This window comes from Ornithodoros turicata, chromosome 9, assembly GCF_037126465.1.
Source record: "Ornithodoros turicata isolate Travis chromosome 9, ASM3712646v1, whole genome shotgun sequence".
Lineage (NCBI taxonomy): Eukaryota > Metazoa > Arthropoda > Arachnida > Ixodida > Argasidae > Ornithodoros > Ornithodoros turicata.
The window spans coordinates 41042556-41054977 of record NC_088209.1 but is presented as its reverse complement, the minus strand read 5'-3'; the positions used below and the strand labels follow the sequence as shown (position 1 = coordinate 41054977).

Below are 12422 nucleotides of genomic sequence, written 5' to 3'. Positions count from 1 at the left end.
AACGATAAATTAAACCGACGTTTGGCATACAGAGCGGCCAATTGACTTTTCAGACTCCGATTATTCGGAATTGTTCGATACTTCCCCAATTTGACTACAATTTGACTTCTTTAGCGCAGTTGAGGGGAAATAAAGTTTAATTAGTGATCGTCAGATAAATATAGGGCGTAATCGGGTATAACTAGGGCCTGACTTTTTAGGGTTAAACCCGTATCTGCCCGATATTTACCCCCCGAACGAAATCTGTAAAATTCGGGTTTAACCCGAATCTACCCGAAAACATCCGGGTCGCGTGGCACGCTCATAAGCGTGCATTAAAATAACGTTTGATAACATTGCTAAACATTAGTTCCACGTTAAGACAAATTTTTATTAAACAATAAAAAATCACCCGAATACACCCGAATTCCTGACGACAGAATATGCCGTAACGGGATTTAACCCGAATACACCCGAATTTTCCAATGAAAAATATCGCCCGATATTTACCCCCCGAATTTGGCCAAAAATAAAACCCGAAAAAGTCAGGCCCTAGGTATAACCCTAAAAAGTCAAGCCCTACTTAGAGACCTACTGAAACTGTACTTACTTTAGTGCTGGAATGGCAATTTCCTCTCTCCAGGTGCTGCTCTTTAATGCTCCACCCAGGTAGATGTGAGCGCAGTCCAAGGGCAGCACTCCGTTGAGGACACCTGGACGTTCTGGGAAGAACAAACCTGCGCGGGAAAGGCACTGCACGTTGATTACGCTGCACCGTGTACTGTCATGGACACGGGGCCTCAAAAATTCGCCAGTACTAATTTGGCAACGAACTATGTGTTTAACCTGTAACTGAAGAATGAGGACAGCTACTTACCACGTAAAGAGGATGCCACGCTCTGCAAGAAGTTGTTGAGCACACTGCCGTTCTTGTTCTGCAAAAGAAGAGGAGGAATATAACATGATACAGCAACATAGTGTGTGAATAGACACTCTTATATTGTTTCGTTTTTTTTTCTTTTTCATAATCTGGGGTAAAAGTCGAGTTTTAATTCAGGAGCTGGGTAAAATCTGGTTATAGCATAGCATGCATTAAAAAAAAAAAGCTTCCTAGATTTTAGATGAACGTAAGACAGGAAGAGGCAGAGCCACGCACAGGCTATTTAGCGTTCACCCATGCCTGTGCGTATAGCTAAGTTTGCAAGCTTCCTAAGTTTCAGGCACGTCCAGGATTTTGTGTATTTACCTTGGATTTTGAGCAGATGAGGTGGTAAAAACGGGTCTTTACTCTAAGACATAAGGCTTTATTTATGATCAGAACAAAGGGACCCTACCTGATGCTTCAAATCGCAGAGAATGACGCAGAACTGGTCAAAACTTATTCGCAGGTTGTCGATGTCTACCTTGCTGCCGTTTGTCACTGCGCCTTGAGCCCTGCTTGCGATGGCCTCCAAGCATTCTTGGGGCAGCTCCCTCCCTGTGAGTGCTTTGAATTCCAGCTTAAGCTGCAACACAGAGAACACACGCAAAAATTTGGCAGCTGTAAAATCGTCGTGTTTTGCACTTTTTACAGTCAAATGGGTTTCGATTAGCAAATAAGCCATGTTTTCGGGAAATATAAAATATTCACAGTACATTTGTATTGTATTTCGAAAAAAACGAAAAGATCTTCACATGCTCGTGAGCATGCTCCATGATCAATGTCGTAGTACGGCCCTATGAGTTAACGGAACGGCAATTTACACGGAGATCTGAGTGCAGATTAAAATAAAAGAGCTTGTTCAAAACAGAAAATGTAACAGAGTAACAAAAATAACAGAATGTAACAGACGTAACAGACAAATGTAACAGAAAATAATAATAATTCAATATTTTATGTTACGAGACAACTATGGTGATGATCAATGCTGCTAATGTGCACTAAACATAGTGATAGTGTCACAACAAGTAACACACCATGAATCACTCCAGCCAAATATTAATTTTGAAAAAAATAAAATAAAGATGCTATGAAAACAATGAAGTGATCACAAAAGTTGCTACCTTTACAACAACAATAATTGTAGACGTAAACAGTTAACCAGCGTAAGTAAACCAGAGATTTGTGCAAGATGTTTATATGGGTAGGGGAGATTAACCGTTAACTGTAACAGGTAAAGTAACAGTAAGTTAGTTAAACTGTGAAAGCAACATTCAGTTAGCTAAACAGTTAAGGTAGTAATAAGTTACAGTTAAAGTAACAGTAGGTAAGCTAAGCAGTAAAGTAACGGTAAAAGTTCACAGTTAACCGTAAGACGTCAACGTACCAAGCGCACAAGGACACGAGGACATGTAACTCACATCTGTGATCTGTATTTCTCCATTCCTTGAGGAGTTGTTGTCGAAGGCCCCCTTATATTTGAGGCACTTGCCCGCCAGGGGCCGCTGAGGCACCGAGATGCCCGTTTTCCTGGTTTCTAGCCTTTGCGGTGGAATGTTCTCTTTGACCACTCGCTTGGTCTCGACCAGAGCTTTGTGGATGTCTTGAAAAACGGGTATCTCCCTCATCTCGACAATGTCCTTGAGATATTCCCTTCCTTGTTTCAGATCCTTGTGCTCCTTTTCCGAGATGGGCTCCCCCAGAACGAGGCTTCCAGGCTCGGCTGGATCATTGAGGATGAGCATCAGCTTCCTTTCAGTGCCTAAAGCGTGTGCAGAGAAAGAGAAAGGGAACATGAAACCCACACACTGTTAGGACACGTGCAGAGGAAAAGCAGGCAAAGGCGGTTACTAATAGCCTAAAGTTGAACCCTGCTTGTGATCTAATCAATTTATTGTCCTTTGTAAAATTGTGCAAGCCCAAGCAGCACAACATCTTGACCATCTCTTGCCAATATTGGGCCAAAATGTTGTGCTGCTTGGGGGTCCTTTGGCACAATGTTTTACCAGATTCTTCCCCAAATTTGCACCCCGAATTGAAGGCTGCCTCTTTAGGATGCTACACGATTTTTACCCGGCAAATTGCCCTCACTGGGATGTCTGCAGGAATGCACTAACTTGCTTGTTTGGCAGCAAATGCAGTGAAATCACCGCTTGCACCAAACCACTACAGTTAGTTTGAGTAACTGAGCCCGATTTCACCCCGAATTTAGGATACTGGAAGTCTTTTCCCCCGAATTCGCACAAATTTGGTGCACACGTTTACTTACCCGATTTTTATCTCCCGAATTTAGAAAGAAATAGTTCCTGAAAACTTCAGGCTCTAGGGATAATAAGGGGGGGTCGAGTTTAACCCAAAAAAGTCAGATCCTAGAGACATCCTTGTATATCCGGTATTCTGTCTATGCGATTCAGAAGAAAGCCTCACCTGCCACATGTGCAGCCTCAATCATGCAAGCCACAGACCTGGTCTGGTTGTCAATGACGAAAAACATGACTTTCGCACTCTGAAAAGACAACATGTTGGACATGTGCATGAATACATGATGGGGAGAAGGAGCTTCGATGCCGTCTCAGTATTTTTTATTTTTTAAAAATTATTATCGACTTACCTCTTTTGCTTGGTTTTCCCGCTCTATGAGTTCAGGAACCCATTGTGCTACCTGCTAATGGTAATAAAACAAGAAACAGTGTGAATGCAACAGACCTTTCATAAACGTGTGAAGCATATTACAATCATCGGCCGTGTGCAACAGTTTCGGCTAGACTCGTTTTTTCCCAACAAAACGTTGTGAATGTTGTTTTTGGTGCAATACAACGAAAGGACATTAACGCAGTAGCTGAAATGGCGTCAAAATTATTTTACTTCAAACTTAGCTTCTTTCTTTTTATTGCAATATGATACAAAATTCGTAAAAAGAAACGGGACTGAAAGGTCAAATCCTGGCTTCACATCAAAGAAGCTTGACAGATTATGAAACAGTGTTCTGAAAGCATAAGTACTTTCATTTCTTGCTGAATTTAATGTCAATATTTTGGAAATTTCTCACTAGCCCACGCTTACTTGTAAAATTTGTAAAGAGAAATACTTTTCTACTTACAGGGTTATAGTATGAGATCCCAAATTCCTTCAGTTTTGGAATGGCAGTGTCCGTGCGCCAAGTCGTGGGATTGCAGGACCCACCAAGGAAAACTGTGGTGGTGAAATGTAACAAGTAAGAAAACATAATAATAATAATAATAATAATAATAATAAAAAGCCCAGTAGAAAAATGAGAACTCACCATCATAAGAACTTTCGACTGTAAAAAAGAAAGAAAAAGAGAGAAAAAGTAAGTAGGGATTCAGATAAAACAATCACAAGCAGTACATGGTAATATTAGGAGTAAACAAGGTAAATGTCAACAAATCAGTGTGTCAACTTGATGATGGTAAAGTACGATGGTGAAAAACAAACAGCACTTCCTTCATAATAGAGTGCTCTAATATTAAAAATGCTATAACTAGTGGTCAATATTTATCAATTTGTTGAAACATTCACAATTTTTATGAACCAAAATGTATTCATGTGACATGGTAACAACACGCTTATACAAGATGGACTGAGACAGAGACAGGACGACATTTAACTTTCAACTATCGTGAATTTTTTGCAGAAAACTGCTTGAATTCCTGAAAGCAGTTATTACTGTCACTGTCACACAGGTTGCAGCATAGCGAAAGAATGCATGTGCAACATATGCCATGCCTTCAAGCTTTCCCTTACATACAATCCACACACTGTATCCCATATTCTTGGTATTAACATGACTAAAACAATATGCTTGGCAGGGATCAACTGATGAACAGCAGCATTATCTAATCCAAATATCTTGCGCTAAAATGACGGATTCGCAATTTCAGGCATGCAACAGGGCAAGTGGTATCAGTGAGCTGGGATGCGATTTCTTCAACAAAATGCACTCTCAAAAAAAGGTCTTAGTTTAATATCAGATAACAACAAATACAGTCAGAAAAAAAAAAAAAAGAAATAGTGAGGAAGTATTATTAGGATGTGAAGTACCGGCTATATCGTGAACTCACCAGATTCCGACCTCCGTTTCATGAGCTGCTTTCGACTGTCGAGCTTTGACAGCGGCTCGATTCTTGGTACCCTGGGTTACAAAATAATAGTTAAATGTATCCTTAAACGATACTTTTCAAGATCAGTCAGTGATAACAAGTAACAAAATAGCCACACTTACGGCTTGTCATTGGAGTACTTCATTTCGGACAAACAAATATAAAAGATGCCGAAGTTAAATGGGCCGTGGTTCGTGCGTGTCAACTGCCATATCTCGTGAACTGCAAAGAAAAGACACAGTGGTTTCATAATTCGTCACAATTTGCCCTGGCATGGCAGTTTAATAAACAATGAAAGTCGTAATGAAAAAAATTTGTTTTCACTCGTAAAAGTGACTACAATAGGAGTACAGCATTGGGTTTGAATTAAAATCAACGGGTTTCAAATAAAATAAATTAGGCACAACAAAGAATTGGATGTAGCCCGCTAATGTGTGTCCATCAAAATTAGAAAACATAGAATGATTACGTTTAGCCCTCTACTAACATACTGCTTTCATAGGTTTTTGTTAAAGTTGTTACTTAATGGAGAGGTGTAGGACATCATAGAATTGCAATAAAATTGCAATATTAATGCATTTTGTTTCCAGGAAATCCATATATTACAGCATTTAAATTTACAGTGAATCCAATCCGCGCTACAATTAATCGGAGAGCTGAAATATTGTCTGCGGAAAATTATTTAAGCCAATCTGCATGATAAAGTCCCTCGCAAAAAGTTGTATTAACTTACCATAACAAAAGCAAACACACAACTGCCATCCAGATCCATGATTAAATAAATGAACGAGCGTGAACAAAGTCAAAGGAGATGCTGCACTGGCATTAAAGACAGCACTGCAAACAAAAGAAAAGCAAAAAAGCAACATCAGACATCTGGAAACATTTACCTTGAGATTCAGACGGAGAGAACCCCATTGATCGAAACAAATGGCTGATATCCTGTCGACTTAGATTCCCAGCGTTTCCATTAAACTTGTTCCATGTTTCAATTGCTCTGCTGAAAATTATCAGACAGCTATACTGACTCTGAAGCTTACACTAAGGGGGGGGGACATTCTACGACCGCTATTTTACTACAGGCTTCAGACCTCATGCATGAATATAACGTAGAAAGCAATTCGTACCAGGAAAGGGCACTGAGTGCGAAGATTTCCATGGCTTGGAAGATGATGTCTGCAGATGTTTTCACAGCATGTGCAAGGAACAGGCGCCAACTCTGCAAGGAGACAGTGGAATTGTCACGGTTGGTCCACCCGTCAGTACAGGCTAGGGAGCACATGGTCCCAGTTTATGCTGTCAGTTATGCATGTCAATGTTGTCTGTTGACAGGCTGCGGTGATCGCCGCAGATATGCAACACACGTGGAAGATGTGTTACTTGTGAAAAATGAGACACGCTGAGCAATGGGCGCCTTACTTCTCTTTAACTGGATCATGACTGCTCTCGGTGGACGCTGACACCACTAAATGTGGGATCCTTACTACCAGCGTGTACTTGACATTTTACAATGCAGATCACACAGAGACGGAATCACAACGGAGAGGATATGTCGCAGAAAGCAAGGCATACTAAATTTTGTTTTGTTTACGTATTTACGTCACGCATAACGTGACCGCGAACCCAGCGTCGTTTTTGCCGCCCCCTAGCGAAATGTCGTTTACGGGGTGGGGTCATTGCCCTAAATTAAAATTACATCAACGTAGAACACATTTTAAAATCATTTGTCGTTAATTTGCCGATTTATTTTGAATGTCCTACCAAAACGCTGTTTTGCCTCTAATTTCTTACGTCTTATCAGACGATCGTCTGCTCAGAATTTGAATGAAAGAAGCCCGCCATTTTGCGCTTCGCGCATTAGGTGCGAAGGTGAGTAGGAGTTAATATCTTTTGCAGTCCTATCTACCAGCAATGTGAACCTGTGCATTTATGTTCAGCTCCTACAGGAATTCAGTGTGCAGCAGATGGGGCAGAACGAGATGTCTGCAATTGGACGCATCGCATGCACGGAACGCAAGGTATGCACCACCTCAACGCGTTCTCTATTAGCTTTTATTCAGGGAATTGTATTTTTCAAGTGTATGTGTGTAACTTCGCCGTTAAACTATGACGGGAAGTCTGTAAAGCTTATAGCGCGGCGCGCGTGTGCTTTGCATCTGCGATGGTTCGCGGCAAAACGTGTGATATTTGGAAGGACGCCATGTGTGATGTTGCAGCGAGTGCTGCATTGTGCAGTGATGCATTCAGTGCAAATCAATGGGGCGTGCAACACACTTTCCAGTATTTGTCACACACTGACGTGTGAGCTGTTAATTTGTTAATCCCCCATTGACAACCAGAAATCAACAGCAGGCAGACGCTGTCTACGCTGCAGACGCTGGTTTCTGATGGTCAAGGGGAAATCAACAACTAACATGCCTGTCCCCTCGCCAATCTCGCATCCATGACGAGGGCAGTCCACAACTCTACGTTAAGCCCTCCAGAAATATTTTTTTCTGACCACGTTACCAACGCTACTGTACACAACCTATACTACAACTTATACGATCCGATGTTCTCATCAGAAACCATTTTCGGGAACCTCTGTCTTCTGCTTCGAAAAATTCAGACACTGGTAGCGGAGAGTTGGTTGCACATCATACCGACGCATACTAAGAACCGTAGCGCAGATTTCGGACGTAAAGGAATTCAATGACTCTAGGACGAGGGAACATATCTGTGACGGAGTAAACTTCGTCTGCAGGAAATATGTCACATACCTCGTCAACTGTGACTCCCCTGCATTGAATGTTGAAAAACAGGAACATGTGCGTCTACTCCGAGCAGCGGCGACGTGCAGTCTGTGCGTGCTATGGTCGCGCCCGCTAACGGAAGCATATGTGCAGGGATGCCGCGCCAGCCGCGCATCGCCCCATCTAATATCTGCCGTCGGGGCTCAGTGTATTCAGTGACATCACTTACGTGTGACGTCAAAGTGACATCACAACGAAGGTCATCACGAGAGGAGTTCGATGGAAAGGAAGGGAAGTGTCGCTGCTTCCTCCATGGCAGCTTCCACTTGTATTGAGTGGGTTTGGATTGAAAGGTGCCGCAGCCTCAGGGACTGTGCTTGAGGACGACAACAATATTGTTTTTTTGTTTTTTTTTTTACGAAGTGAATGACGAAATTTGCGTGACAGATAAAGCGAATGTGTGACGAATCATTGATGCAAGTGTTGACGGACCGGGTGGATTACGAAAGCGTTTCGGACGATAAAAGCGCGACAACAGTTAAGTGTGGCACCCTGTTGTAGTAGGAGGTTGAAATTTCAGCTCAACAGCCAATGTGCACGGCTCGCCAGTATGTGCAAGCTCGAATGAACGTTTGGCTTATCTTACGGGATGTGTTCTCTGTCGTCTACGTATCCTGATGTGAAGGAGGACGTGGTTGTTGTTTACTCGTTGTGAGGCAACACATTCTTTACGGGTGTCTTATAATTTCCTATATGACCAACATTCGTGTGGGACACGCTTGTATTACTGATTTTTCGATCAATATCTGCGCTGTAGCTTGACAAAAAAAAAAAAAAAAAAAAGTACAGCACCGCGTGGCTCTTCATATTCTTCTTTGACGATAATAAGAAATTAGAGAAAATATTGATATACTAGTACCGCATGTCTTCTATTGTGAAATCGGGTGCTGTTGATAAAATCGGGTTTGATCAGGTTACTTTTGTTTTTCTGTCCAGCAAGTGACCCGTAGTTTGAGGTGCACGTACTAATGACAGACACATGCATTCCCCGTGATAATATAGTCACAAACACCACTTGGTGTAACTTTAAATGGGCTTCGCATAGTTTTATTGTTGTACCGAGATAATATTTCCATCAGACGCGCGTACAGATTAGTACTAAATTGTGTACGTAATACTTGATATAAACGTAATACGTAATTAGAATTCGAGGATAGATCGGGTTTAACCTGCGAGGGAACAATCCTGCGGAATCGGGGTTAACCAGGCCCTAAAGACAAGCCCTAAAAGAACTAAAAGGAAATACGCACAATGCATTCTACCGTTGTTACATGAAGATTGGTCACCGGCAAGAATCATACGAAAAAACAACAACAAAAAAGAAGAAAAAAGAACATCACAATTTCTCCTTCGCATATTCCAGCATTACTCTCATCAGTTTCTTTCCCTCCCCAAAAAGCGACCGTTGTCGTGCCAACGACCCCCCCAAGAGCGCGCACACACACACACACACACACACACACACATAGTGCAGAGTGCTATCGTTGATGATAACGAAGCGCGTTCAAGTAATGCCGCATTTTAAAGAGAATCGCCGGTATTTGTAAACACGGCCCGCATTGCACGTCTTGGCGTAATGCGACCTTCTGACCGACCGACAGCCCATGCTTCAGCTCCTTGTCGTGTTACACTGAGGACGTGAAGGTATTTCAAAGCGCCTGTTGCTTTACGACTGCTCAGCAGAGAACCGAGGGAGTCGAAAAGATGCATCCGCTTCGGCCTGCGGAGAGCAAAAGGCCGACGGAACGAAGGCGATGATGATGATGATTAGGATTTTTATGGCGCATCGACAACTATGGCCATAATGCGCCAAATGCTGGTGAGTACATAAAACTGAGTTAAAAAATATACGGAGCGAAGTCGAGATACAAGCGAGTGTGGTAGAGTTTGCTGGGACGTGCTCATGTTCGAATCTTCGAGCAAGCTGTGCGCCAGTCTGAGGTGTTTTCCTGGGACTTCCGGGTGGCTTTTTAGTGAAGTCGGCCCAGGGCGCGCGCGGTATAGTCCCCCCTGCCTTCCGCTCCTTCTGTCTACCGCTCATAGCTACATGTACTTTCGCGGTGTTGACACGGAATAAATAAAGAAAGAGGGAAAGAGTGAGTCATCGTCACTCTGTATGCTCTGTATGGTCGGCTTGATTTTGTGTTTTTTTGCGGGAAAACATCTACCGAACGTGATTCTTTCAGGAAAGTCGTTGATGCATCGTTTTTGCTTTTTCTTTTCTTTTTGCTTCATCGTCTCTTAAGCACCACAATATTATGAAAGTCCATAGGGGTGGCTGGATTATCACTGCGGCGCTTCATTTCACAGATATGCGTACGAAAAGAACAAACAAACACATATTTGATCTATACCTGTCCACCTCATGTAAAGTTACTAGTGGCCCCCACGCCTATAATGCACACGCACTTTCGGTAACTTGTGGAGCTTCAGTGGCTCGTTAATTTTGGCGCTTTTATCATGAGTGACTTTCACTATGGGTCTATTTTCTTATACACTCTAAGAAAAAAAGGAGTAAAACGGGGAGTAATTGCAGCTTCTACTCCCCTAGTCTGCAATTACTCCCCATTTTATTCCCCTAACCCAACATTTAGTCCCGACGTTTACTCCCCAGGACTGCAAATTGTCACTAAACTTCGCGAATGGTCTCCTGAATGCAAAAGTCTACGTAAATATGTGCCCTCGGTCAATTTGAACGACATACGGCTGTATAACTCACACAACGTAGCAATTTTCCAGCCACACAGAGTAAGAAACAGTTAGCGCATCTTTCTTCGCAAATTGTGCCCTATATGTATGGCGCAAGATTTTATATCACTCGATATATCACGTTTGACGGTTTGCTTCAAAGTATCTTCATGCATGCGCACCAATTATGTACCTGGGACTCTTACAACAGCGCGTGAAATGCGGTCTTCACTCTGTCACATTCATTTATTCCCGCGCATTTACTCCCGAAAGGGACTATTTTTTGTGGCAATGCAATTACTCCCCAAAAGGAGTAAAAGTACTCCTTTTTTTCTTAGAGTGTACGTCTCGCGGGTGTATCGAATTCCCACAAGTACAGCTTGGGACAAAAGTTTACGGAACACGGCACTGGCGTATTTCTTCATGTGAGCGGCCCCCTGCTACATATCAAGAAGATATTGAATAAGAAACGGGTGTTCGGCTATTCTGTCCATCTCTCAATGTGTGCGTCCACCTCTGTTTGCTGCTAGAGTGTCGCTCAAATGGAGAAATGTGACAACCCCGTGTTCCGTAAACTTTTGTCCCAAGCTGTACATACCGAAAGCCTATATTGACTTGTTTCGCCTTAGGGTAAGTATCGCAGGATATTAGGCACTTTTAGTAAGAATACAGGGTATACGCGAGCGCTTTGGACTCCAAACCAAATAAAGAATCATCAACTGGCGATAACTTTGCTGTGCAGACAGATAGTGAACAGGGAGAAGTATGTTCGTGTCCCTGTGTGCTTACTCCTCAAACTCAATATATTTTCTCCATCTTTAATACACTCTAAATCTTTTCACACCTTTAAGGGTGTAACAACGTGCATGGCGCACGCCTTTTTACGTGTAATTTTGGTAACATCATAATGGAGCACGGTTTCGCACAAATTTTCTTTACTCGAGTGTTGCCTGTCCTCCAAAAATTCAGTCTTGCAACATCTCAACATTGTTCAACAGTATTGTAGACACTTGCGCGTGCTCGATTATCGATAGCGATGCATATATGCATTAGCTCGTACCTATACGATATCCAAGACATAATGAAAGCAAGATTTGCACTGACACTTGATCTTTAGTAATGCTTTCCAAATTTTGTAAAATATCATCCTGGAGATGCAATGTTACGCAACCAGGTTGAATGTTCATAGCGCACACCTTTAAAGGTGTGAAAAAGTTTACAGTGTATAGTGAATAGGAATAGTGAGCTTTAGTGAATCGTGCGCTATCCCTTATACGTGCGCAAAGGCGATTGAGTATACGACGCACTAGAACTCGTTGTATTTGAGGTAGGAAAAAAAAAAGAAAGATAAGGAACTGTTGTTGTTCCCCTCGTCATGCGCTAAAACAGATCCTATAGTACATTCTCAACCACTATACAGGGGACAATGGCTAAGAGGGGATAGATGCTCGGCGATGACATATCTGTTTTCCGGCAATATTGCGGTATAGACAATACTGTGACAATATGGACGATACTGCGTAATGTTTACCTGTGTTCAGGACGCACGGCACTGCGACATCAGGAAAGATATAGAGCCTCAGGGGATGTTGTTGATGATTTGTTGTTGCTCTTTCTTTGTGTGTGCGTTTGTTTTTTAAGTAAGAGAAAACCGCGTGATGCGCAAAACACTTGCGATGTGTCAGCACCGGGGAGCGAACCTGTTTGATTCTCGTGAGAGGCAGGCTGAACTATACGTAGGGTTCAGCGACTGCGGTATTAATCGGAAAACACCGAAAAACATATGCCGGGTAAATTTTCTCTCACCCGCCGGTTTTAATCGGAAAACACCGAATACAGAGGGACATTCCAGGAACGGTGACAGAGATAAATTGCTGCACATGCCCAGCAATTAGTTGTTGATGCAGATCAGAAAACCATTCA

The 12422-nt window shown here is 42.4% G+C and overlaps 1 protein-coding gene across 6 annotated transcripts in view; it reads right to left on the bottom strand.

Moving 5' to 3' along the window:
• The window catches only part of LOC135368971 (uncharacterized), an 89660-nt gene that overhangs the window by 1687 nt on the left and 75551 nt on the right, over nucleotides 1-12422 (bottom strand). For 2 of the 6 annotated variants that reach the window (XM_064602552.1, XM_064602550.1), the window contains exons 2-13: nucleotides 6147-6238; nucleotides 5910-6019; nucleotides 5142-5241; nucleotides 4981-5051; nucleotides 4182-4199; nucleotides 3999-4090; nucleotides 3510-3563; nucleotides 3326-3404; nucleotides 2320-2660; nucleotides 1314-1484; nucleotides 857-914; nucleotides 590-716 (exon numbers count right to left, since the gene is read on the bottom strand). In XM_064602552.1, the coding sequence (XP_064458622.1) occupies nucleotides 590-716; nucleotides 857-914; nucleotides 1314-1484; nucleotides 2320-2660; nucleotides 3326-3404; nucleotides 3510-3563; nucleotides 3999-4090; nucleotides 4182-4199; nucleotides 4981-5051; nucleotides 5142-5241; nucleotides 5910-6019; nucleotides 6147-6178 (1253 nt within the window). In that variant the 5' untranslated portion in view covers nucleotides 6179-6238. Of the gene's footprint in view, nucleotides 1-589; nucleotides 717-856; nucleotides 915-1313; nucleotides 1485-2319; nucleotides 2661-3325; nucleotides 3405-3509; nucleotides 3564-3998; nucleotides 4091-4181; nucleotides 4200-4980; nucleotides 5052-5141; nucleotides 5242-5752; nucleotides 5857-5909; nucleotides 6020-6146; nucleotides 6239-6438; nucleotides 6634-7778; nucleotides 7893-12422 lie in introns of those variants that run through there. The other 4 variants (XM_064602547.1, XM_064602548.1, XM_064602549.1 and 1 more) reach the window with 4 other exon arrangements.